Source organism: Clinocottus analis, unplaced genomic scaffold, assembly GCF_023055335.1.
Source record: "Clinocottus analis isolate CAN_PGR_092001 unplaced genomic scaffold, fCliAna1.0.p SCAF_11, whole genome shotgun sequence".
NCBI classification, from domain to species: domain Eukaryota; kingdom Metazoa; phylum Chordata; class Actinopteri; order Perciformes; family Cottidae; genus Clinocottus; species Clinocottus analis.
The window spans coordinates 4,028,545-4,054,504 of record NW_027175832.1 but is presented as its reverse complement, the minus strand read 5'-3'; the positions used below and the strand labels follow the sequence as shown (position 1 = coordinate 4,054,504).

At 45.5% G+C, this 25,960-nt stretch overlaps 2 protein-coding genes across 2 annotated transcripts in view; one reads left to right on the top strand and one right to left on the bottom strand.

Annotated features, from left to right (window-relative positions):
• Window positions 1-20,711, bottom strand: part of LOC137802396 (uncharacterized) — a 29,349-nt gene extending 8,638 nt beyond the window's left edge. Inside the window, exons 1-51 of the mRNA XM_068600207.1 lie at window positions 20,627-20,711; window positions 20,297-20,463; window positions 20,113-20,183; window positions 19,717-19,882; window positions 19,381-19,518; window positions 18,744-18,921; window positions 18,516-18,658; window positions 18,008-18,111; window positions 17,158-17,323; window positions 16,760-16,942; window positions 16,510-16,662; window positions 15,609-15,753; window positions 15,187-15,345; window positions 14,980-15,098; window positions 14,679-14,891; window positions 14,161-14,319; window positions 13,864-14,048; window positions 13,581-13,763; window positions 13,214-13,305; window positions 12,785-12,954; window positions 12,518-12,671; window positions 12,368-12,444; window positions 12,100-12,280; window positions 11,848-12,003; window positions 11,381-11,514; window positions 11,067-11,225; window positions 10,716-10,899; window positions 10,434-10,645; window positions 10,093-10,281; window positions 9,864-10,006; window positions 9,576-9,735; window positions 9,375-9,458; window positions 8,943-9,080; window positions 8,672-8,788; window positions 8,493-8,585; window positions 8,160-8,374; window positions 7,819-8,012; window positions 7,484-7,738; window positions 6,438-6,565; window positions 4,506-5,615; window positions 3,845-4,009; window positions 2,945-3,298; window positions 2,530-2,865; window positions 2,314-2,445; window positions 1,972-2,124; window positions 1,733-1,849; window positions 1,613-1,628; window positions 874-1,028; window positions 673-785; window positions 450-531; window positions 62-199 (exon numbers count right to left, since the gene is read on the bottom strand). Coding sequence (XP_068456308.1) covers window positions 62-199; window positions 450-531; window positions 673-785; window positions 874-1,028; window positions 1,613-1,628; window positions 1,733-1,849; window positions 1,972-2,124; window positions 2,314-2,445; window positions 2,530-2,865; window positions 2,945-3,298; window positions 3,845-4,009; window positions 4,506-5,615; window positions 6,438-6,565; window positions 7,484-7,738; window positions 7,819-8,012; window positions 8,160-8,374; window positions 8,493-8,585; window positions 8,672-8,788; window positions 8,943-9,080; window positions 9,375-9,458; window positions 9,576-9,735; window positions 9,864-10,006; window positions 10,093-10,281; window positions 10,434-10,645; window positions 10,716-10,899; window positions 11,067-11,225; window positions 11,381-11,514; window positions 11,848-12,003; window positions 12,100-12,280; window positions 12,368-12,444; window positions 12,518-12,671; window positions 12,785-12,954; window positions 13,214-13,305; window positions 13,581-13,763; window positions 13,864-14,048; window positions 14,161-14,319; window positions 14,679-14,891; window positions 14,980-15,098; window positions 15,187-15,345; window positions 15,609-15,753; window positions 16,510-16,662; window positions 16,760-16,942; window positions 17,158-17,323; window positions 18,008-18,111; window positions 18,516-18,658; window positions 18,744-18,921; window positions 19,381-19,518; window positions 19,717-19,882; window positions 20,113-20,183; window positions 20,297-20,463; window positions 20,627-20,711 — 8,823 coding nt within the window. The remainder of the gene's footprint in view (window positions 1-61; window positions 200-449; window positions 532-672; window positions 786-873; window positions 1,029-1,612; window positions 1,629-1,732; window positions 1,850-1,971; window positions 2,125-2,313; window positions 2,446-2,529; window positions 2,866-2,944; window positions 3,299-3,844; window positions 4,010-4,505; window positions 5,616-6,437; window positions 6,566-7,483; window positions 7,739-7,818; window positions 8,013-8,159; window positions 8,375-8,492; window positions 8,586-8,671; window positions 8,789-8,942; window positions 9,081-9,374; window positions 9,459-9,575; window positions 9,736-9,863; window positions 10,007-10,092; window positions 10,282-10,433; window positions 10,646-10,715; window positions 10,900-11,066; window positions 11,226-11,380; window positions 11,515-11,847; window positions 12,004-12,099; window positions 12,281-12,367; window positions 12,445-12,517; window positions 12,672-12,784; window positions 12,955-13,213; window positions 13,306-13,580; window positions 13,764-13,863; window positions 14,049-14,160; window positions 14,320-14,678; window positions 14,892-14,979; window positions 15,099-15,186; window positions 15,346-15,608; window positions 15,754-16,509; window positions 16,663-16,759; window positions 16,943-17,157; window positions 17,324-18,007; window positions 18,112-18,515; window positions 18,659-18,743; window positions 18,922-19,380; window positions 19,519-19,716; window positions 19,883-20,112; window positions 20,184-20,296; window positions 20,464-20,626) is intronic.
• Window positions 20,712-22,225: 1,514 nt separating this feature from the next.
• zgc:153115 (uncharacterized protein LOC768186 homolog) lies at window positions 22,226-25,336 on the top strand. Its single transcript, XM_068571187.1, has 2 exons — window positions 22,226-23,023; window positions 24,970-25,336. The coding sequence occupies exons 1-2, from the start codon at window positions 22,528-22,530 to the stop codon at window positions 25,212-25,214; spliced, it is 741 nt and encodes a 246-aa protein (XP_068427288.1). The 5' UTR covers window positions 22,226-22,527; the 3' UTR covers window positions 25,215-25,336.
• The last annotated feature ends 624 nt before the right edge of the window (window positions 25,337-25,960 follow it).

The following is a 25,960-nucleotide window of genomic DNA, read 5'->3' as shown; positions in this document are numbered from 1 at the left end:
GCCTATTACACATTGATCAAGTGCGTTTTTTAAGATTTGTTAAGAGATAGCTCGGGAATACCTGAGGGTACGAGTGTTTAAGCTCGAGAGCCTGTGTGTATCCACTCTGTACAGCGGCGATTTCCCCCAAAGCCCACAGCCTCCTCCTTCCTGACAACACCTCCACCAAGCCTGCCACACTGGACTGAGTCTGGTTCAGCTGGAGAGAGGGAGAAGAGACGGCAACATGTGTGTGTGTGTGTGTGTGTGTGTGTGTGTGTGTGTGTGTGTGTGTGTGTGTGTGTGTGTGACACGGCAGGCCCATCAAAGTCTTATGAATACTAGAACATAGAAAAATCACCACAACAGCATAACAATTGTAATTTCCACCGCTGATTTTGCCGAGCACGTTGCTTCATTCTTGTTTTGATATGATTTAATAAGAGCGCCTCTGAGAATAAGAAACCCACCTGAGAGCGGACATTGAGCTGAGAAGGCAGGTAAAGCAACATCCTGGGAATATTGTGGACCACCTTCAGCATCAGGTCCTTTCTGGACAAAAGAACAGCCGTCATCTAAAGTAAGTGTGCGTGCATCGTGTTTGATTGATGGGAGAATGTTAAGGCGGCCATTTTGGTTCAAAACAACAAGACAGTGTATTTCTGTGTGTGTGTGTGTGTGTGTTGATGGTACCTAAGAGGCAGATGGTGTCCCTGAATGATGAGAGCCAGTGAGGAGCTGAGTTCAGGGTTCACAGCCATGGAGCACCTCAGCTGTGACTCAGTCAGTCTTCCCCAGGCCTCGACCTACACCGACAGTCACAGAGATGGTTGGCACAGAGGAGCAAAGTGAGGGGAGTGTGTGTGTGTGTGTGTGTGTGTATGTTACCCTCACCTGTAAGGCCGGGGTGGTTAGTCCCCGTACAAAATGTTTTAGTGTGACTCTGGCCTCCTTGGACCCTCTTTGTGCGCCCCAGCCTCCTACGTCCCCCACAACTCGGACCCTCCAGTCGTGACAGTGAATGTCTACCGAGGCGCTCCGCAGAGGACCTGCACAGAGCGTCAGTACAGTTGGTGTGACAAAAAAAAAACTATGATATCCCCTTCTGCTATTCATCTTCAAAAGGTTCATGAGAAGAAAAAGAAAAACAGACAGATTGAGATGGTCCACACTTTGTTAATGCAATCTGACCTTTGAACTGAGCAGTTAGGGAGGAGTCCAGACTGCGCTGCATCCCTGTTTGATTAGAAGCTGGCGGAGAGAAGGAAAACAGCAGGGCCAGACGGCCATTGGTCACAGTGACATTCAACCAGGAGGCGAGCAGATTGTGTCCGTCCACGGTGAGCCGAGCCCTGGACTGGAGCTGAGAAAACACTCCCTGGGTGGAACACAGACCCTGAGAGGAGACAATGAAAAGAGAGGTGTTTTTTCATGCAATATAAACAATCCCAAACATCACAGATGTATGATGTTACCTCTATGTTCAGTGGCAGTCCTCTGTCCTGTAGCCACGGCCAGCTGTGCCACATGGTTCCTCTTATCTCTTTGGTAATTGGGAGATATTTCATCTGAAGGCTCACCCCTGCCTGCTGACCTCCAAACTGGGACTGTAAAGTGAAGATCTTCCCCTCACCCGAGCCGAGCTCGACCTGCACACACAGCCACTGTTATATCGACCGTCTGACAGATGGCACACCTTTGTCCTGTAAACAATCATCTGCCAGTTTTTGATTGGTTGAGTCGAGTTTCTAACCTGGATGCTGTTGTTTGCAGGGACTCCCATTTTCTTCATCAGGTTCACCGTGTGTCTAAAATGAGTCCTCACTCGCACTGTGTCGGACATCTTTGAAAGCGTCATCTCTTGAGTCAGCTGTGAAACATTCAGAGTGTAAACAACAGCGGCTGTTACATACAGCGGCATATTGATATGGGCCTAAACTTCAGGGTTGTGCGACGTGAAAGAGCAATTCCTTACTCTATTCTGCCTCCTACCGTTTGGTTTCCTGCACCGCTGTGTACAAGATAGTAGTACGAGCCATTGCCATCGCTGCCAGAATTCATTGTCACTGCAACATGAACAGGGAGACCGAGCGTCTCCAACACGGGCACAGAGTGGTTTAGATTGAGCGATGCTTCACTTTTATCCTGGGAAAACAACGGCATTGAATTATAATACATGGCATCACATCCTGTGTCTCTAAAAAAATGGATAAATTAGGGCTGCATCTTGGTATCGCAAGCAAAACGTGAATTTTGGTGAATTTGAAAGGAAAATACTTTTTTTTCTAATGTAACAAAATATAAAGTCACAACTGCCTTCATGTATTTTCACACCTTAGTTTTCTGAAGCGCCACTGAAGCCTGTAGCTCTGTTTCATCCATCACGATGGAGACCTGCGACTGCGCATTAGTTGGTGAGACAACCAACAGCGCAGAGGACCGCATCTGGTCCGGACTTCCCCACGCCTACAAACACGATGAGCAAGTGATGCAGTGAAGTTATGAGTAGCTTTAGTAGTAGTCAGGACATCAGTGGCATGTTTACTTTACCTGAATCGCTGTGCAGTTGTTGTGATACACCAGCGACCCCTGCAGGCCCGGTTGTGACATCATCGCCCCGCTGGCTGCAACGGCACACTCCTCCATCTGCAGGAGGACCTCGGTGTCATATCGATGTTTTCCGAGCCTGCAGGAGACTTTCAGTCTGCTGTGTTCGGGTAAATCCTGGAGGGCGGGAAGATTGTGACTGAGCTCGGCCTCCACACTCATCTCCGGCCAGGCCCTTGCATTGAGCCTCAGGAAACCCCTTTTGCCGTCCAGGTCGGTGTCCACCGTTGCTGTCCAGACGCCATGAGGGTCCTGCCACACTGAGCCATTTAAATGGGCCTAGTAAAGGCAGAGCACATGTCATTAAGTTAAATAAATATGTCTCACACAAACACTGGCTGACAAACACCTGCAGTACCTGTAACATGGGGCACTTTGACTCCAGAGCCCAGAGCCACCGTGTCCTTCCTTTGGTCTCTCCGTCGCTATTGGCCCTGATACAACATGTCCCTGCCTTAATGAACAGGGTCCCAGCCTGCTCAGGGTCTCCAGGAGCAGTGGCCTCGACGGTGATCATCTGGGGCACACCTCGGCTCCTCAGCCCGAGGTAGGAGTGCGCGAGAGTCCCAGAGAAACGTGGAGGCCTGCACGATTGACTCAGCTCCAGGGAGAGGTCCTGGCCGTCCGCCCTCAGAGAGGAGGACATAGCGAGCTGGCAGGGGACGACTGACAGGAGGCCCTGGAGAGCCAGGGACGCTGGGAAGACCGTTCCCTGTGGCACATACACGTGGAAGATGTTAATCTGTGTTGAGACTCAGATTGCCTTCCGGTGGAAGGAGTTGACTTTGTGTCCCTGTCCACAGGGGGGTAGCAAGTCAAGTGGAGGTGATAGTTATCTAGCATCTGTAATAACTGAGCTGTAGCTTGACCTTCTAATGAGCTGGAAACTGGATTTCAAAGGAAACTGTGTTGAAATGGACATGTGTGAATCACTATGAAATCCCTGTTCTTCCAACTTTGATCAAAGAAACAACAATGTATCGTCACAGTTGATGTAACTCTAATGTTTAGGTTTCCACAAGTAATGCAACATATAGATGATTGATTGTCTGACCTGTAGAGCCGGACAGTAGTTTGTCAGGTTTACAGCATAAGAAGACTGCTGCTCCATGTTTGAAGCCTCTGTTTTCCCAAAATGACCCCTAAGATAACAACGTCCAAGCTCCAGGCCAACCTCCACACTGGGCAGATGTGAAGTTGAAACATTAAGGATTAATGCTCCATGTGCAGGAAATCCCAGCGTCTGTAATGACTCTACGGAGTGCTGGACAGATGCATTCAGACCAAGGTGGGGGTGGCAAGTTAAATGCAGACTAAGGCTGCCTTTCTGTTCCCCCTCTGTCTGAAAAATGGTGCTGAGATCAGTGGAGCAGACCGAACGGCTGATGGAGACGTTGACTGAAGTTTGCGACGGCGGGAGAGTCTACAAGGAAATATAAAAAGGAAAGATTAGAACCGCCGATTTTCTTCACTACTTCTAAGGAAATTAGCTAAACATGCACAGCGCTAGCAGGAATTAATCATCTATAAATCTATTGAACACAAATACACTGAAATACACAAACAAGACCATTGCTGAAAGGATTCACTGCATTTCACATGGAGTGTTAAAAGGATTTTAATATACATTTTACAATTTCACTTGAGGGGAACGAGACTGTTGCTGCCAAAGTTCATGGCACGTGGACAGACGTTGCCGTCCTTAAAGCCATGTCACAAGCGTAGCAACATCCAGTAGGTCAACCCTCATTTCAACTATGATCTTGTTGGTTCTTATTTCAACATCGGATCAGTGTCATATCGTCTATGCAACTCGTTCTGTAATGGAAAGAGTCATCTCCAAGGTGAAGATGTTTCTTTTGCTTTTCATGTGCTGGGAAACAAGTTTCCTGCCACTTTTTCCTTGTTTCCTCTCTAACCTTCAGTACGACACGCCGCTGCTGGACGAACAAGTTCCAGCTGGTCCTCCTTTCTTCTCTTCCCATATGTCGGTTTGCCAGGAGAAGCACGGAGCGCACGTCACTTTCCAACTTCAATTCAGCTTGACTAGCCGTGGTCGACATGCTCACGGTGAGCTCCCCTGGTACACCGGCGGCGGTGGCCAGGTTTTGCTGAAGCATGACCCTCAAGGAGGTGGCGGGCTCCCAGGCAGCAGTCAGGTTGATCTGAGCAGAGCGAGTGCTGAAAGAGACCCGAGCGCTTCCAGGGAGGGAGGTGTCGCTCAGCTGAGCTGAACCCTGAACGTCCACTCTGGCTGGGATGACGGAGTCAAGAGAGGCCCAGTGATGCCGGAGGGTCCACTCCACGTCCGCCTTTTGGTCTTTCAGCAGTGCAGATATGAAGCAATGACAGGAGTCCTGCTCGTTTTTGAAATCCAGAGCACCTTTGAGTCCATCTTTCCCGGCTTGTCCGTGTACGGTTAAGGATGTTTTGCGCGACACGCCCCCGCCAACTCTCCTGACCTGCACCCATGCCAGCCTCCCCAGCCCGCTACACCGGAAAGACAGCAACAGGCTTGAAGTGATTGAGTCCCATGCTACAATGACATCTGCCCAGACGTGACACCAGCTTTCTAACATCATCCGACCGGTCACCTCTGCTCTGTGTGTAACACTGCAGGACCCAAACTCAAGCAGCCCATGCCAACCGTAGAGCCCAGGCCTCTCCAACCTCAGTCCCACGTTCAAGTCCATCCTCCACGGGTCGGCAATCAACCCGATCCCCAGGGCCCACCGCTGGGGTCCAGGCCGGAGCAGGAGCCTGAGACTCGATTTAGTGGGCACGCGCAGATAAGTCAGCAGTAGTACGGATGAATGAGTGAGGTTAGCGCGCAGCTCCTTCTGGCCACTGGAGCTATAACAGCCTTTAGCTCGAGCACTGAGGCGGAAGTGAGCGAGCGACAGGCCATAGCAGAGCCTGTTGTGTGGTCTAGAGGAGCGATAGATTCGTACCTCCACAGGGCGACCCGCCACGTTTCCATAACACTGGGCTGAGCGTCGGTCTGCGGTGGCGTCCCCTGTGCAGTTCATCTGTGAAAACAAAACCCCTGTTGGTAAAGTTTGTTTTTCAAAGAAGAAACGGAAGAAGGAGACGTAAGAATGTCTGAACTTTAGACCACGACACATAAAATATTGTGTTACACCAACATGCTTATGTGAGCCTTTATTAAGAAACAATACATGTTCAATGTTGGAACATTACTTCTGTTTCCTTCTTAGTGGTTCATTTGATACTACTGACCATAGGGAAGTTGGATAAGATGGATTAGTGGGTCAACTTTGGAGGGGAATATGATTATTTGTATTTTTTGTTAGTTTTGATATATTGCCGTCTCTTGTCAGTATGGTAAATACCAAGCTATAGTCATCAGCATAAAGACTGGAAGCAGGGAGGAACAACTAGCCTGGCTCTAGCGCGTATAAATATGATTCAATATTTACCTGTAAAGCGTTGGGTATGAGTCCCTGGAGCAGCTTTATCTGTTGCCATAGAGACACTACTAATACAGCTGTGCCGTTTTCTGATCCAACGTTAAAAATGATGTCAACCGTTCTCTCCTCTTCCATGTGAAGGACCAAGCTTGTGTCCAGACCATTTTCTTCTAACTAACAGTGGAACAAAAAAAAACCTTCAATATTTAGAAAAAAAACAACAAATCACATATTCTGCGAAAGATGACACATGCTTCTAAGGTCGTCAATAAAAATAGGAACATGCCAGAGATAGAAACATAAAAGATAGACCTGCACCTGGTAATGTGCTTTGGCTTGTATGGAGCTTGATACACCGCTTTCCAGCAGAGCTTTGACTCGATGCTGCAGCCTGGAGAAATAGTCCCAGCGGAGGGGAACCTGGTCCGTCTTGCCTCCATTAAACTCAGCTTTCAGATGTTCTGGTCCGGCCTGCAGCTCAGCAAGGACCGACAGCCGTCCACCATCCTGGGCCCACCTCACCTGGGCGTTGCTGCTGGCATATACACCTGAATCCAGGAGAGATTGTAATGTCTAAAATATAAAATGTGTTCTGTGGTAAGGAGTATACCCGTAGCACAAATTAAGACACTTGTATTATTATTATTATTATTATTATGAGAGGACAGGCATACGCATTGGAGCTCAGCTCTAAATCTGTTGAAATCTCGCTTCAGAAATTCTCAGAAGTGAATTTACTGATAAATAATGGATGAAAATTGTGAATAACTTCCCGTTTTCGAACCTGGTGGCATACCTTCTGACGACAGAAGCTATCTCCCGCAGCCTGTCTAGTTTGTGCGCCGGTTAGCATCGTAGCTGGGCTATTGTTAGCGTTTAGCAACGGAGCCAACCAGACTGCTCGCTAGACCATGCTTAGTTTGGGATATCGAATCCAGTTTGATGCAATCTTGCAAAAAATACATGTTCAAAATGTATTTGCATTCAAAGGTGGTTGTGATGTAGTGCTCACTTATTTAATCACAACAGCTGCAGTTTATACAGGATGCAGCTTGAAACTTCCCAGTAATATTTTTGTGTACAAAACAAATTAGTTTCAAACCCATGTTGGGGCATAAAAACTGATGCTGGACAGTTTTTCAGTGGTTGCACCATGACAATGACAAATAAATATAGATTAAAAATACAACGCCAGCTGCTTGTGTACATGAAAACCGCCATTTCCTGAGCTTCGTCTTGGTATGTGTGGGTTGCCAGCCCAGGATGACCTATTTTGGTGTGAACTCTATTATTCATGAATAAAACATATTCTAGAGAGGAATGTGTCTATAATGTTCATATTGCAATACTCCCTGATTGCTTATAAAAGCATCTCGGTCCGTAATAAGTCGTGATTGTATCACAGCTCAGAAAGATAATCGCAACAAAACGCGGCCTGTCGGGGAGCTGTTGCATAGAGGATGTACCTGTGGCGTTGAGCAGGCGGAGGGTGTGAGTTAGTCTGGCGTTGACCTCACCCGTCCCTCGATCCCCCAGTCGGCGGCTCGCATTCACACAAAAATGCTCCGCCCCCATCCAAACACACAGCCAATCACGAGCCACGGGGAAATCCTTTTCCATTATGACCTCTTCATCTTCTCTCTCCGAAGAATCTCCGGGTGCCTCCTGATGTCTCAGCTCCACAAGGTACGAGGTCTCCATCACTCTCACTCTCAGCTGTCCTACAACAGTATGAAGTAAACAGTATTCTCTGTACTCAGGATGTGATTCAATATCAAGATATTTTCAAATGAACCCCTACCTTCAATGAGGGTGTCGGACTGACCCAGCACCCCGTCCAACCCCAGGACTGGAGGCAAAATAGCGAGATTGACCATGGAGTGCCTCAAGTCCCCGGACAGAGCAAGCTGAACACCACGGCTGTCTTTTAGAGACCCTTTGACCAGAGCCAGCAAGGCCTCATGCCCCTGTGTGTAGGAGCCATGTAGAGACACACTGGAGGAGACGGGGCACAGTCACTTCAAAGGTCCATAACGAGACATTGAACATTGTTTATTACACACATGATTGTCACTGTATATCTGATAAAGACAAAAATGATACATTTACGCAGTGTGATAGAATACAGGTGGATGCACACACCTGTCTGAGGACATGTTGGCAGCCATGATTACATGCATGTCAGTGGCAGAAGGCAACAGACTCTGGGATACGTTCACCTTCAGTCCCACAGCTCTGTCTCCCCTCTGGAAGGTGTGTGAAATCTGAGCGTTCAGCTTCACCCTGTCCTTCCCATCAGCCCTCACATGAACTGAGCTACTACCTGTACCAGCCACGACGTCCGCAGTGGCCTTCACCTTAACACGAAAGACATGGAAATCAGGAGATAGCTCAGGTGCGAAAAGGCAGACAACTTTTTTATTTGACGTCAAACTATTCGGGACCAATGAATGACAAAACATAGAAACGACCCACCTCTAATGTTTTGGGAATCTTTGATTTGAAAGGGTGGCTGAGGGAGGAAAAGAGACCGACTCTCTCTGTGGTTCCGTTTAGCTGCACAGAAAGCTAAAGCGAAGAGATCACCACACGTTCATCAGAAATGCTGCCAATTAAACAAGCAACAATCAAAAGGCTGATTTAGTTTTACTCACTTGGCACTCCTGGCGCTCGATTCGAAGTTTCCCTCCGGCCTGATAATCAAAGTCCCCGTTGTTTTTAGGGTCCCAACATACATTTCCCTCCATTATAGCGGAGGACGGGAGCTGCAGCTGTAACAGAAATATCAGAAAACTGTTTGGCTTTTCCTGCCGTAAACTCTACTGTATGCTGTTGGAGGTGGACGAACATGCATGTTACAATGCAATCATTATGTATCATGCAAATCAACACGTGGCAATTTCCTGTGCGGAGAGGCCGATTTACCTGGAGCTGATGGGTGAAGTTGGCTTTCAACGTTATCACTTGGGGACGTGAGCGTAAAGGGTTGAACTGAACTCGTCCAAAGAAAGTCAGCTTCTCCTTGCTGCCGACCCGCAACCTCCCTTGTATGTCTTTCTGGGTCTGAGAAGGAATGTGCCACATGTATAAAGCATAATATTGAACACACAATGTTTTGATATAAACATCATGCATTTGACTGAAGCTAGATCATACATATCATTAATCATACAAATCCAAATTTAATGACTTTGACATTCAATCATCATTTTTATATATTTCTTTGTAATACAGGTTGCAATGTAAATGTTTAATATCTTTAGAAACATTAGGACATGGAGTATGTATGAGAAGTGTCTGTCAGAATGTTGGGTTATATTTTCACAAACTTTTGTCTCTCTTAAGTCAATGTTTTACCTGGTTGCTGGTTATCATCACACAGACTTCTGAGTCTGATGGAATAGTGTCCGAGCTGAAAGGATGGACGAGTGCCGAACAAACCTAAATGTGCGGAAGAGCCACAAAAAAATACAAAAAATCTCAGATTAACGTAATAAATAATACTTTCAGTTGAAGTATCATGCGTTGAATTAATAAATCCGCTTGTGCTACGCTTACAAAAGGGCTTGGGGGTCGGTACCCGAGGGTGAGGGTGTGGATGACCTCTCTGTTGCCGTGAAAACCAGCTTTGGACTCCAGAATGTAAAGGCCTTTGAGGAGGTCGACGGTAAAGGTCTCCCGCAGGAGGAGAGTCTGAGGAAAGGTCTGGAAGGGCTGTCTGTGCAATATGGGATCGCTGTTACAGTCAGCAGTGTTTCTCGCTGCAATTGTTCATAGTCATGAAGTCACAACCGTCCTAAAATACATCAATGGATGATTCATTCCAAGTCCGATTGAGGCACAAACCTGAGCTGGAGCATGGCGGTTTTCTGATACATCTTCTTGTCCTTCCTCTGCTCCTCCACTACTCCCTCTAGCTGCAGTTCTGTGGACGGACTCTTTGGCTTTGAGAAGGTCATCTTCAGCATCACTTGCCTCTTTTTCAACTTCTGAAAGAAGTCAGTAGACAGTCATTCTGTAAAGAGTTGAAAGTATTTAACTGAACCATTCTACGCGGCCCAGTGTCACCACCCACCTTTTCCACAGTGCTGATGGCGGCAGTGAGGCTGACGTTGTGCTTGTCATATGTGGACGCCATCTGCAGGGTGTGGCTGAATTTAGAGGTCTCCAGAGACACATCTCCCCTCAAGGGTGGAGTCCACAAGGAGCTCAGTGAGCCGGAGGCCTTCACACTTCGCTTCCCGACCACGCCCCACCCTCCTGCCTGGGGAGGAGCGACGAAGGAGTTGGAGGAGAAGCGGGCAATGTTGTGGAACACTTTTCTTAATCGGTGCTTACAAATACAATTCCCACGATGAAAGAAAAAGAGTCAGATATGAAGCAATTCTCAGATGGAGCAGCCTCTCCTTCTCTTACTTGGATGTAGGTGTGCGCTTGTGTGGAGAGCTCCAGACGGGCCTCCCTCTCTCTGCCCCGGTCTCTGTACAAAGCCTCGAGCATGAGGTTACGGATGACCAGCCACTTGCTGGCCGTTAGCTCCGAGGTGAGCTGGAGCGTGTGCCGCTGGTGCCGGCTCAGTTTGTGGGCAGTGTAGATGTACAGCCACGGCGTGTCCATGTTAAACGTGCCTGGACAATGATCAGGGACGTTAGACTGAGGGTTTAGACACTAACAATAATTTGATATGAGCTCCTTTACCTTCCCATTTCTTCAGCGGGGCGTCTTTGGGAGGGCTTTTCCAGTGTAACCCAGCCACCAGTGGCATCACGTTGTTGTAGTGGATTTTCAGGTGAGTGCTGCTCTCAGACCCGAGCTGTCTCAGGTGAGAGTGCAGAAGCTGAGTCCGGTAGTTTAAATTCTTCTCTGGCACCTGGAGACTGAACTGGAATATAATGAGATGGAATATATCATTTTATTTTGGACAGAGAAAATATGCATTTAATGCTGAGACAAGGATTATGTCACAGTATGCCATGTGTTTATAAACGTATATTTGAGTTGGTTCGGGGGGGAAAGAAGCTTTCTGATCCCTAACAGAGGTCCGTTTACCTCTAGTGTGTAGCTGGTGTGATTTTGTGTGGATTGGTTTTTGAAGGACTGGCTCAGAAGAATTGTGCGCTTGTTGTTGATCTCATCCCAGTGTTTGCCGTAGCTCATGTCCAGGGATGATTTAATGTGGGCGCGGCTTTCCTCGTGCCTGAGGTGGATCTGTGGACGCACATAAAAGCGCCTCAGTTACCTGTTTCACCCGTCCAGGTAGGAATTAGTCTCTGGAGCGGGAAACCACCAGCATATACGCATGCATGGAAGACAGAACCAAATTAGAAGTATGACATTAAGAGTCCTGCTAACACGTCTGGTACCTTGTGGTTGATAGGAGCGGTGTTGGAGCAGTAGAACTCATGGTCGCCTCTAATGATGTAGGTGAGGTTTGAGTCCCTCTCACTCTTCAGTCTCTGAGACGTGTAGCACTCCTGACGCAGCTGCCTGGCATCACCTGCATCGTGAACGACATATTACCCTTGAAGGCGAAACATCTGCTGGGAAATAGCTTGATTTCTCCAAATGTTGAAAGGAGCTGTTATTGTAAGCTGAAGAGGTGTGAGTAATGCTGAAATGCAGTTTGTTTGTGGTGCTTAAGAAAGCATGGAGTAATCTTAAAAACATGGTCCGCTAAGTCTTTGTTATGAACGGGATCTGGAGTAGATAGTGGGCATACATGCCACTGCCGAGTTTCCCCTAAATGTATCACAGAAATATATCTCCATCTCTGCAGATTACACTGAAATATGTACTAATTAAAAAGTGTGTGTGTTTTTCAGTCACTCACCTCCCAGACCATATTTGAGCCTGATCGCGGAGCTCCACAGCGAGCCCTTCTTCTCCATTAGTCCCAGCATCCTGGTGCCGACCACGTTGGGTAACAGGAGCTCGGCCTCCACAGAGTACTGTCGACTGCTGCCGTCGCGCCTGTGCTCCAGGGCCACTGAATACAGCAAAATGACTTGTTCGATGGGAATGTTGAACATAAATCTGGTGAGAGATCATTATTGTGCGCTAGTTGGTTACGTTAGTTGGATACCTGAGAGGGATGCGGTTTCTCTGAACACGTTCCTCACAGTGGCAGAGAACCTGGTCTTCCTGCCCAGTCCACGAGTGACATTAGCAGAGAGGATCATGGGATGTCCATCAGCGGCCATTTTGGCTTCAAGATGGTAGCGCGTTCTCTGCTCTGACAGGAGGGTCTGAGTGTCGACCAACCCCTAACCACGACAAAATCATGAACGTCCCTTTTCACTGGAAAAGCATCCATCCCACAGAAAGATCATGTGATAAATCTCAGCGCCTACCATGATATAATAGTGAGACCCATCAACCAACAGCTCCAGCTTTCCCGACCTTATGTTCCTCTCTTGCTCAAGTTGCCCTGAGAAGACAAGACAGTATCGGCATTAAATCCTGACAGACGGGTTTTGTTATGGTGCTTCTTTGTGTCCAACCTTGTATTTGGATGATTTTAAGCGGATGGGTGATCCTCAGCAACAGCCTGTGAGGGTTGAAGGTGAGGTCCACAGACATGTCCCTGGGGATAGTGGACTGAGGTGTGGCGAGGAGGAGGTGGATAGAGGCCTCTCTGGGGAGCCAGGTGTCTCTCTGAAGCATAAGTTAGTACAAGTTTTGTGCGTGAGAGTAGATAAAGAAGGTGGCAGGGAAATACAACAAAGAAAAGCATCTCAAAGATGAAACTCATCTGTGGATCTTTGCACCTGAGGGAGCAGGGAGTAGGCCGCTTCCAGGAGGTAGTAATGGAGGCCTCTGTCCAGCTTCAGCAGCCTGAGGGAGAGGTGGACCGGTCCTGGAGCAGGAAGTAAAACACCTGCGGCAGGTAACGGGTAGGAGGCATTGGAGCACAGCTGCCAGCCGACCATCTTGGACACTGCAGAGAACACAGGGATTGGTAAAGAATTGTACTGTTATCACGTGACCGTTGCAAGAAGTCAGTTAAACAATTATGACAAACATTGACGTTCTGAAAAACTGAAATAATTTACTTTCTGAATCCCCCTTTTTTAAAATCCAGCCAGAATTTACACACAAACATGTGCACACAGAGAATAATAGGCAATGTCAGAAATAAAAAGGGTTCATACAAACAAGGTCTGAGTGTCATTATGATGGCGTGTTGGAGGACTTACATGTCTTTGGTGTGCAGCTGGTCTTCTGAACTTGACTCTTTGGCCCCTTTATCTCTTCTCGGTGGTCTCCACTGATCTGAAACACTTTGGAGCTGTTGAACACAAAAACACACATGCTCTTTGGGAAACCGTCTTTCTCAACACTGATTCAAATATTCTGCAATATTATAAACACCAACTAACAGACACTATGTTTTTTTTTGGTTAAATATATAAATCATATATTTTCAAGAGGCAAAATAAAAAGTACTTGATGTTTTAATGCATATATTTATAGTGGTGTGTAGCAAAGAGCATCTACAATTTCATTTTAAGTTTTACACCCACAAGTGATCCCTGTCTTAATCATCGTCATAAATGCCCTCACCTTAGAGAGACGATGTCCATGACGTCCTCCGGCGTGTTAAGTGTCACCCTGACGTCCCGCCCCTCCTGCAGCTGAACGCTGCCATCCAGACTGGTGGAGCTCCTTATCTCAGAGACCCAGTCCACCGCAGCTTGACCCAAAGCACCGTCAACCCCCATCATGGCCGACAGCCCCACGTAGGCACTGAGAATAAAGACAGCAGTTACACTCTAGTGAAGGGTCACAGTTTGAAACCAGAGGTCAGGGTTGCAGCGCCCTGTGACATGCATTTAAATGGAGGTACTTGGGTTTGATGTATCCAGTCAGGGAGAAGTGAGAAGTATCCCTGTAGTTGGCGCTGCCCTTCAGCCGCAGCGACAGCAGGGAGGTCGTGTTGATGCTCAGTTTGACGGGCAAACCGGACAGCGACGGTAAAACCAGCTCGTCCGTCATCAGCACGGCCCTGTGGTCCAGCTGAACCTCCTGACCCTGGAGGACAAGGAGGAAGCAAGGCAGATTAAAAGCGAAAACTGCAGCGAGGATGGAAATGAGAGCCAGAGAAGAGACCAGCGACTGTGAGGACAATCTACCTCCAGTATACCTTGAGCAGTTGGACAGCCAGTCCCGCCATGCTCAGCGACAGCCGGTCCATCTGACTGTAGAGATCTTCACATGTAAACACGCTGAGCTCGTTGCCAAACACTTTAACACTGAGCCGACACTTGGGCCTGTTCTCCTCTGTTCTCCTCCCCCCAAACAACTGCAAAAGACAAAGTCAAAATCGATTATCTCAATGCAAAACTTTACAAAACAAGAAATCTTAAGCAACAACAATCGCTACTTATATATGTCAAAGAATCCAAAATGTTTGCCTTCCTTATGATCTTCTTACAATGTCCTGATTGAACTCCTGGGTTTTAAAAGTGTAGAAGAAAAAGAAAAGTTTTCCTCCTCTAAACTAAATATAATGTACTTTTGTTCATTACTAAAAATGCAGTCAAGATAGCAGCATTGACCAACAATCTAAAATGCAACGTAAATGGCAGCTAATCTGCTTCACAATGCTCCTCCCCATCCCCCGTAGAGATGATTGTTTTACAACAATCACAATGACCTCACCATGGCCCTGGCCTGGCTCAGATAACTGATGGTGCCAGATAAACACTTTTCTTTTTCCGCTCTATGATCATCGCCTGTTTGTCTTCTCGTCCTCCTCGTCTCTCTGGGCTGCGTCTTTGGACTTTGAGCCGCAGACTCTCCATCGTGGTTGAAGTTTTGGTGACCGAACGCGTTCTGCAAAAGCGGCTCCGCATTTTCGACATGAAGGTCCACCTTATTCGGGAAACAAAAATGCGTGCGTTCAACGTCATTTTGCAAGACTTTAATGCTAATATAGAAATCAAATGGATACGAAACTCACTTCCAGAACGTTGTGAGCTCTGCCATGAAAATATAGAGTAAGGTTGGCCGTGGCAGATCTTGGTAGAAATGACTTGGGAGAGAAAACCAAAGATGTTTCCACATTTGTAATTCCCATACCTGAAGCAAACAAAGAAGCAGACGAAATCAGACGTTAATCCTGATTGCAATCTCTCTGTATTTAAAGTTGAAGTGAAGCCGTCGTCACCTGATGAAACAGTGTAGTCTGAATAGGAGGAGTATTTCAAAAAGTCAGCTTCAAAGTCTCTGCTGATAATGTCATCAGGCAGTGACTCGATTAGGACCTGCTTCATAGGGTCCTCGCTCCTTAGGACATTGGTCAGGTGACTCCACACATATGATCCCACTAGAGTAGTAAAGAGAGAAGGCATATGAAGGGCAAGCTGAACAAGAACATTAACAAGGCAACCACTTCTTTTCCTCCCCTCTAAGTCTTGTGTGTACAGCAAAACAACATACAAACCACAGAAAAAATATAAAGAATATTTCACCTGTTTGACAATGAAGCAGAAATATGATCATGAGCCGCAGTGGCGTTAGTTCATCAATATTATTACTTTGCTCAACATTCGGCATCTCCTCTACAAACTACAGAGGTTTAAATCGGACCTTGGCTGGACGTCTCGTTCCTCAGAGTCATCTTCACCACTTCAAACACGTTCTGATCGGAGCAGCGCATGAGCTGCTGGTATGCAGCGATTCTGACCTCGGGGTCCTCCTGGGAGGACCGGTACAGCTGCAACAGCACAGACCTCTGAAGGAAGGAAACTCCTGTCAGTCACTGACGTTAGACTGCCGATCACCTCTTCACCTCCACCTCAACTCATCGTGAATCAATTAGAAAAGTCAGCCTCTGTGATATGAAGACTTATTATATTTGCATTTGAGTGATAAACCGTCCCTTAAAAGTGAACATTGGTTTACAATCAATTAACAGGTCCAATAGGTGTCCCGTCAAATGGTTTTGTTAAGTAGAGTGAGCTGAAAGTGAGCTAAGTTTTGTCTTTCTACAAATGTAAATCAAAAATATTTATAGGAACGTCTGAGTATGTTTGAATGTCTTCATGTCGTTCAAGCAATTTCAGCTTCACACTTGCATTTTGGGTTTCTATTAGAAACATGTTTCACTGCTTTAATGTCAAATAAACATCATATTTGCCATACTGTCTGTCTGAAACGCGTTGTTTTAGCGCCGGCCTCTTTAAGCCCCCTTACCAGTCTGATTCTGATTGGCATGTGAGAAAAACATGGTGAACCTTTGCGAAGGTGGTTCTTAAGCCGTGGAAATGGTGGGCTGTATATTCTGATGAGTCTGCATGTGTTATAGGAAGGGGAGCCAATGCTAAATGGCTCATGTCACGTTTTCTGAGTTAGGCAGGGTTGTCTTATGTATTTTTTTGGGTTGAAAGTCACTCCACATACCGATATACGTGCACATGCACTTAAAAAGGCATTTGTTTTTATATCTAATGATATGTCCATTTAAGAATTAGTCACAAAATCAACTCACATCAGCCGAGCAGGGAAAGCGTCTGAATGCTTGGGCGGCAGCAAGTCTCAGCTCCAGTGCAGTTGAGTGGCCGAGCATGAAGCACTTAAGCAGAGGAATGAAGGTTCCCGCAGACAGACCAGTGTTTCCCACTGATTTCAGTGCATACAAAAGCTGTCAGGTTGACAAAATATATGCATATTAGGAATTATGTACGTAAAATTGGTGAAAGAACCAGTTTTAAATGAGTCTTTGTCTGAAGAAAAAGCACCTTAACTTCAGTGTGGTGTTCTCCCTCGCAGCCGTCCTTCAGGGTTTCTTCAAGCGTCCCCATGAATGACTGAACCTGAGGAAGTTCACTACAGGAGCCTTGAGATCTTTGGCACAGTTGATAGACCAGAGATGACCCAGCTAACAGCGCCTTGGGCGACACCTTGGGGAGCTCCAGTAAGGCCTAACACAGACAGCAGAGACACAGAATGCGCTGAGCCTTGAGGCCGTAATGTTTCTTTCACAATAAGAGGGTGTTTACTTTTTAGAAATGGATGAAGAAGCTACTTTAATTTCTAAATCTCTGGCATCATTTTTGACTTACACATCAGGAGTGAACACCGAGAGTAGCATTTACGTAGAGAGGTTTAAGTCATTATTAATGTTGGATGGTCCTACATTGATGGAGTTGATGATCTGTGGCGATGGATTAGGGATGAGGGCTATGGTGGTGAGAAAAGCTTGAGCCTGCTCCTCCTCCAGCTCTTTGTTCCGCATGAGGCCGGTCAGTAGCACGATGCAGTTTTCAGATCCACAGGCCGGTAAAGCATCCAACAAAGGTTGCCTTTGTTGGAACAGTTAATCAGCATCCATATCAACCAGTTAATTAGCATCCATATCAACTAGTTAATTAGCATCCATATCAACTAGTTAATTAGCATCCATATCAACCAGTTAATTAGCATCCTTATCAACCAGTTAATTAGCATCCATATCAACCTCTGTAACCTCCACACTATGATGTGGTGTTGTATAAATCTTCTGTTTCCAGTCTTTATGCTCGGCTAACCGACTGCCAGCTGTAGCTTCCTATTGACATGAGGTGGTATTCAATCTCCATCTCATTTATTTGGGCCAGTGAGTCATGCAACGCACGATAGTACGGAGCAAGAGGTACTGCCACACCCCACTGAAAGGAGGTCATTGTTATTTTTGTTATCAGTTACACCTGCGTTCAACAAGTCAGAACGACCTCAATGATTAAGGTGTATTTGCGATACTCTGTGATGAGGACTAAGGAAGGGCCACACTACTGAAGGTCATCTGGTTCAGAGTTTCTGTCCCACACGGACGGTTCTTTCTTTACTTGTTTACTTGAGCATTTTAGAATTGTGACCATAAACAAGAGTCCTTTTTAGCTTTAATCTGATTTACTGGTAGTACACAATTTTGTATTAATTTTGTCATTGATGAAAACCTGAAGGACTAGACATAAGATGCTCCATTATTAAACACTGCCGATACTGACCAGTCATTGCGACACTTGAAAGACGCTTCTTGCCAAAGTGTCTTGAGTTGAGAAAGAGTCAGATCCCTCAGTTGGAAAGCCAGATGAAGGAACTTTTGTGATACCTTGAAGAAAATCACAAAAGGACTTATGTTATAGGAATCATAAACAAGTGAAATTTACACTCCAGTTTTTCAAAACTATACATTTTCAACCAGAAAAAACACACTTTTTCAACACATCAATCATCTGATCCCAACACAGTAATAATCACAGTATCAGGTTCTGATGCAAATGCACTTTGATGACGGTCGATTAGGTTTGATTAGCCTCCTGTGTATGGGACACATTAAAATGATACACAGCCAAGCTCCAGGGGAAGTCAAGCCATACATACAAACACAAACAAGCTAAAAGTGGTCTGTCAGGGTACAGCTACTGATACATCATTCATATTAATTTAAGTGAAACGTTAAGCGTCCTTTACAGATAAGTAGTTTAAAGATGACTGCAACCTGTTGAGTCCTACCAGTGGGGGGTCTGAGGTGAGGCTACATAACATGCTGACAGTTTGACTGGCTTGCTGAGGCGTCGACGCTCTGGCTTTTCCGGGCTTTGCCGTCCCTTCATCCTCAAACTGCAGGTCAGTCAGCACGCCATGACGTAAGACATCTGCATGAGCAAGGAGGGGAACAAGCATCAGGGTTCCACATCTGTAAAACCGCACAGTCGCTAAGGTGTCGGTACTACTCCTGACCTGCTCCCGGGGGAGTCCCCGGTTGGGCTCTGAGCAGGAGCAAGGCGGACACTGTTCGGGTCTTCACCAGCCCTGCAGCCCCGGACCACGTTGCAATGGAAACGGCTTCAGTACAGTTGACCTCTTCCATCACGATTGATCCGTGCCTCTGAACGCAGTGCAGCTCTGACTGTACTGACTAGCAAAAAAGACATCAAACATCCCATCAAAAAAAAAGCATGAATCGAAACCAACGGTTGAACCAAATGATACAAAAAAATTGTTGTTCCTCTAATTCTGTGGTGCATAAAAGTTAAAGCCAGCGTCATTGCTCACTTTCAACTTCCACTTCTCTTAAACTCAGATGTCAGAGTAGAAAAAATTATATTTCAGCAACAATATTAGTCCAACAATAACTATGCTGTAAGATTGTGGCCTAACTGATGTTTCTACGCTACACACAGCTAGTAATACAATATAACTGGAGGAATATCTAATCATATAAATATTAATTTGACCTCATACACTGAGTCTGATAACATTGGAATCAGCTTATAACACAACCTCCTGTGTGCATGTTTTAATTGAATATAACGTAAACTCTGCATCCACAGTGGGAGCCATATCTAAATAAAACACAGACGAGAGGTAAACTCACTGTATCCTCAGTTAAAGATACTGAATGGGGCCAGAAGTTTGCCAGCCGGGACGCTTGGCATTGTTTGAGATCCCTGCTCTTCAGCAGTACCGGTCCTCTCCTTTCATACCTGCTGGTGCACGTTCCATACAGATCGGTCTGAGAAAGAGGCGTTAAGGAAAAGTCAGATAACCATGTGAACACACTATATTAAGACAAGATGGTGTTAAAGGTTATTGTTTGCAGCAGGAGTAGATGTGGTATTTTTTAAAATCTCAATGAAGACGGAAAAACGTGTGTATACATCATACAAATTGAGCATATATAAGATAAAATATAGCCCTCATTAAACCTCACCTCCTTTTCCAATTCCTGTTTGGAGGCCATGCGTGAGGTCTGGAGCATGCTCAGTAGAGCCCTTTTAATGTTGAGGGCCCACACCTGCTCCCCCTCCTGAAGACAGAGGGCCGTGACCTTTCCCTCCCGGAGGGAGAACTTGAGGCGCTTTCTCTCCAGTGACTCCCTGGGAAACAAAAACACCAGATGAGCCCCCCGGGACCCAGGAACAGACAAGTGGAGCATCTGAACAAAGTATCACATTCAGAGGGAAAACAGTTGTAGCATTCCAAAATTATCTGAACTTACACTTTGATTGCTGCAGGCCGAGAAAAGACAGAACCACATGCATGCGCGCAGAACAAGTTATTCATTCATTATAAGACATACAATTATGTGAAATCAAAAGAATAATACCTCAAGCTCTTTAATCGTTGCACAGAGTGTTCTTTTTGAGGGGACAGGCGCTTTATCTGTGGATTCCTAATCTGTTGGACAAGCATGTGCATAGATTATTGACTGTTTGCAGTAGCCTCCATTATTTTAATTTTTTTTGTCATAGCGCAAGAATTTTTTTAGGATCTTCTTTATGAAAGCTGACCTGCATCATTAGGTGACACTTTGAAACCACGTCAATGTCAACCACACAGTCCAAAGCCAATCCATTCCTGCCAGCATTGGAGCCATGAAGCGTTGTGGTAATTGTTGTGCTATATCTGTAAGTATACCTCACCCCTCTCTGATAGGACAAGTCAGGGGTAGGAAACCCTACGGACATGAAACAATAATCATGAGATTAAAAAAAGAAATATGTCTCGAAGGCAAATCTTGATAATAATTGAATGTCTTGAATAAAGACGCAAAAACGTCATTTAGGTATTTGTCAGTGAGCTTGCATCCTATTCAACATGAGCACAACCTCTATTCTCACCAGCACAACTTGAATCACAGAGATTTGGTTTGCTCCGAAAGCCATCGCCTTCTGCAAAGAAAATCAGGTAACAGATCTCAGACATAATGACTAAAAATGCAATTTTAAAACAAGGTTTGCTATACCTGACCTCTCAAAGTAATGTGATCTTGACTCTAGTCAACTCTAAATCCAATGGGAAAATAAATGGCATACCAGCAATGGAAAAAAAAAACACACAACATAAACAACAAAAGTCATAAAACTCACCATGTAGCAGAACAAAAAATAGTGTAACATTTAGACAATTGAGAAGTAACAAGAACATAGCCATAGCAGCCCTGAGTCACGGCAGGTCTGGCTGCATCTAAGCCTCCACATGTAAGCGAAATGAAAACCAAGCACTGTTCACAGCCACTGAAAGACCACACTTGTACATGGGCTCCCACAGTGACCCATGGTGCTCCCCGCGACCAATGAGGAAATACCTCCCAAACTTGGGCTACAAACACTCACTGAGCCAATCACTTGACACAGTACTGGGCCTCACAAAAAAAAAAAAAGTTTTCTTATTCCCCTATTAACTCGGACATACATATAACATGAGCCACATATGCATTGGGAAATGATGGATTGTTTATTGCAGGAAAGTTAAACAGTTTGAACGCTCGCAGGCCGGCAGCATAATGCCTTTGTTATCTGCACGGACAGATAAGGACAAAATAACGACCACATGGTATGCAGTACAATACACTATAAACCCCGTGATAATATTTGCCAACGTTTTTTTTTTTTCCTCAACAATAAATAGAATAGAGTTCCTTGGAAATTATTTGCAGATACAAACTCCTATACACACACACCCATCAATATCAATAATCCGCGCAACCAACTTATTTAAAGACATAACAAACTGTGTCTTGAGATAAAACACTATTGAAAGTAGATATTTAGGGATTAAAGACTTTTCATATAACTTGTTTGCCAGCAATGTGACTTAAAAAGCCCCGCACCGCTCAGCCACGTAGTTGGGCTAAAACTAAATAACCCATTACGCCTTCCGTTCAAACCCCATCTCCTTCCCCCATCATTACCCAAGCTGCCTGCCACCTACTTTCCAGGATGCACCCGCCGCCGCGGTCCACGCCCGAGCTGCGACGTCAGGCTGCGTGCTGCCGGTTAACGCTGCTTTCACAACCAAGACAAAAAAATGGAATTTTTGGCTTTTACCTAAAATATTCTTAATCTGCGTTCACCCACAACGTTTAAATCATGAAATAGTAATACAATAGCATACAACAAGTATGCCAAAAATGATGTATTATGATCAAACTAAAACAATTATACATGTGTAGTAGTGGTAGTTTATAGGTAGTATATGAAAATATGCTACTAGTACACGACTAGATGCACCATTTTAGTTTAATATTGGGATTCGTAATTTGCAATAGGACAGTGACTTACATGTATAAATCAAATATTGGAGCAGTTATAGTGACTGAATACAATTTGCCTACGAGTGCTGCATTTATAGAAATTCAAACACACCTCCATCCTGTTTTATCCGACAGACCATGAACGCATCCTTAGTCCGGACCAGGGGGCGTAGGTTTGACCGGCTTCTCTGAGCCTCAGACACAATGAACCGTCAGACGGTGAGGGACACGCATGTTTGCCCGGAGGCATTGGCACGGTTTTAGCACATTATTATTCTTATTTCAATTTTTTGCTTGATGAAGTTAGTCTCTTTTAAACTACCGACACGCTGTATGGCTGTAACAAGGCTCGGCTGGAAACGGTTTGTTCGTCGAGTTTGATGAAAACGAGGTCAGGCTCAGACTACCGTTAGCCCCTCCTGGCGGAATTTTCTTTTTCGTTTATTTTATTTTTTGTAGATAAAGCCACCACCAAGGCAGATAACAATGTCGTTGACTGCTTCGTCTGATTATTTTGCTGCCGAGTGTCTCGTCTCGATATCCAGCGGTCCTGTCCTGCACAGACCCACCCCGGTCGCCCCCGCCAGTCAGCCGGCCCCGGTGGGCCTGCTCCCCGGGGAGCTCGAGGTGTCGTGCGAAGACAGGGAAGTGCGGGAGGCACTGAGGCTAGAGGGGGCCAACATGATGGCGGTGGCGGGTATCCTCACCGACCTACACGGCAAGTTCCGCCCCATGTCGGCCTACTCGGAGAGCAGCAACTCCTCGTGTGGTGGGGAGAGCGGTTACACCACGTTGTCCGACCCCACCACCCCTACCATGACCCCCTCTGCCACCCCTGTCCCCGGACAGCAGCAGCTCAGGGGGGGAGGAGGCGTGGGGCCCCCGCGGTCCCCGGTGAAGCGACATCAGTGCACTTTCGACGGATGCGACAGAGTTTACGGGAAATCGTCCCACCTGAAGGCACATATCCGGACACACACAGGTACGGACACACAATAACAGTTTGGTTGCATCAGCAGTTTACATGTGGAGCTGCCTCCCATAAAGTTAGTTGGCGAGCCCCTAAATATAAACATTGTGCCCCACTATGTCGGTGGCATCCAAGCCCACGTTATTACGGGACTATCAGGGAGAAATATAGGAAGTGGTGTGCTCTTTGTGGGGTTAGCTAATAGTAGTGTGGTGGTGTAAAATGTTTTCCCATTTATTCTCGACTTGATACAATAACGTGGCCAAACAAAGAGGGAAAGACTGAACAACTCCCCTCAGAGACTGACAAAGAAGTAAACTAACAAAAGAACTGGGCTGGACGTTAAAATCGGTGACGATGGTCTTCCTCCCGCCTGCATTTGCATATGAAATGAACGTAAGACGAAACCTTAACGTCGAGAGCGGAGAGTTTATTGTCGGGCAAAGTAGGTCCTGTTGACGGCAGCAAGTGCTGGATGTTTGGGCTGTTGAGTTTTTTTTTTCTTTGGGCATCAACTTCTCTTCCTGGAGTCCGATAACGAGTTTTAATCGATTTGTATTATTTACATTATTGTTAAAGCTCGGGAAGAGGAGCTGCGGAGGGCGCGTCCGATAATGGGTGCGTCACCCCGATGTCTGGCTGAACACGTTTTCGTTTCTTTTCGGTTTAGTTGAGGGAAATCCCTGAACGTGTGGTTGCGCCTCACCCTGGTTTTAAACGGTGCCTTTGCCACGATGCACTAGCTAGGTGGTGTTGGAAGTAGATCCACCTGTGTGTGTGTGTGTGTGTGTAAAAAAAATTAAAAAAACGGCAATCTACAACAGAATTGAAACCTCCATGTGAATTTTCGCTAAAATAAATCGGTATGTTCAGGGTCAGTGAGCAGGCGCAAGCGGATTAAGGACAGGAAACGGTTCAGAAACGGTGGTGGGAACGCCCACAAAGAACTGTGCAACAACAACGTGGCCTGGCTTTGTGATCTTGAAAATGGCTCCGAGCATCCTACTCGCTTATCCTGGTTTTTGCTCATGTTGCCTGCAAGAGATTAAGGCTAGTAGTAGCTTAGCAAGACTAATCTGGAGAGTCTAAAGCCTGGATATGTTTTGTCACGTATTTATTAACAATGTAGAGATTTATTTGTCTACCCACCGTATTTTACAAAAGTAATGCTTGGCAGGAGATTTTCGATCCTAGTTGGTATTCAATTAGCTCAGTTAAATTTTACTCTAGGAATGTAGTCACACATTTCTTTTCAATATTTCATCTCTTGAGTACATTTGTTAAAGGAAAAGGAAAATAGTAAACAACCCTGTTCTGTCAAACGTTAGATAATAGCAGATGATCTTGAAGGAACAAAATAAAACATAATACACAGACTATAAAATACCACATTAAAATTCAAAATTTCCATTGTTATTTAGGATATGATGTATTAAATAATACAAAATAAATGCACAAATGGTGAATTAAGTATTTATTAGTTTGATACTTGCTTATTTCAATAATTTATTTAACAATATTTCAACTGGGAGGATTTGCTGCTTTTCTTTGTTTTCTGTGATGGTACATTTAATAATTTGGGGGGTTGAACTGTTGTTTGGACAAAATCATCTATTTGAAGACTTCACCTTGTCCATTAGCAAATATTCATGGGCATAGTCACTATCTTTTGACATTTTAAAGACACAATTATTACTCAATGTCTGTGGAATTCTGCAGATTATCGATAATGGAAATCATTAAACATACCCGCTGCTATTTCACAAATGTACTGCATTGGGGCCACACATGCTAGTTTTAACAGTTGTTCAGAATAAGTTATCGTCTCCCAAGTGTTAGTAACATTTTAGTCATCAAAAACAAAATCTAATGCATACTTGTATTGCAAAGCTAAGCTATATGATAAATGGTATGGTGGTAAATGGTTCTCCCTTCTCTTCTTTGCCTCCACGCTGCAGGTGAGAGGCCTTTTCCATGCTCCTGGCCCGACTGCGAAAAGAAGTTTGCCCGCTCCGATGAGCTCGCCCGCCACACCCGCACCCACACGGGGGAAAAACGCTTTCTGTGCCCACTGTGCGATAAGCGCTTCATGCGCAGCGACCACCTGATCAAGCATGCCCGTCGCCATCCTGACTTCAAGCCCTCCATGTTGGGCCGTAACAAGGGCACATCCTCCTCTCCCAGCCCAATCATGCACCATTAGAATGGTTCGGGTTTGGGAGCACAGAAGATCACAGTGGGCTCAAGTTAACCAGCTACAATCAGATCCACTGATTAGGATTTAGCATTGCTGTGTTGTACACAAACATGCACAATACACACACACACACACACACACAGAGAGAGCTGGATGCAAGGTAGAATCAGCTTCATCCCTCCATCAACATGGATGAGTCATGGGACCACTATCCACCTGCTTAACATAACACGGGTTGGGTAGAATGCTCCACAAGAAATGTGCTTTTTTCGATTCCACTTATCGTTTCCTGAAAACAAAATTTGGACCTACGCATTTCATTTATAGTGCCGGTTACACGTATCTCAAAGTACGTGTATAATGTTTACGAAATGGCGGACTGGAGCTAGCCTTTAAAAGTGCGGTTACGCTTCAGACAAGACAATAACGGTGTGCTGAAATGTAATCGCCGCGTGAAAATAAATCCATGCACGGGTAAAAGGTCTGCCTAATATGACAACACATTTATGACAAAATGGTTTAAGAATTTAACATCTTAGATGTCCTGTATCATGACAGTTCAATTAAATGAAACATTTTTTTATTGATCACATAACCAGTATTTTTGGTTAATTCACTCAATTAATTACACGACAAATCAATTTACTTCATCACATTGATGCAAAACTTCTGTAAACTTAATTATACCATGAAGCAGTCGTGCTCATTGATTGCCTCACGTTGGGCCTTATTGCCTCAGAGAGCAAAATCAA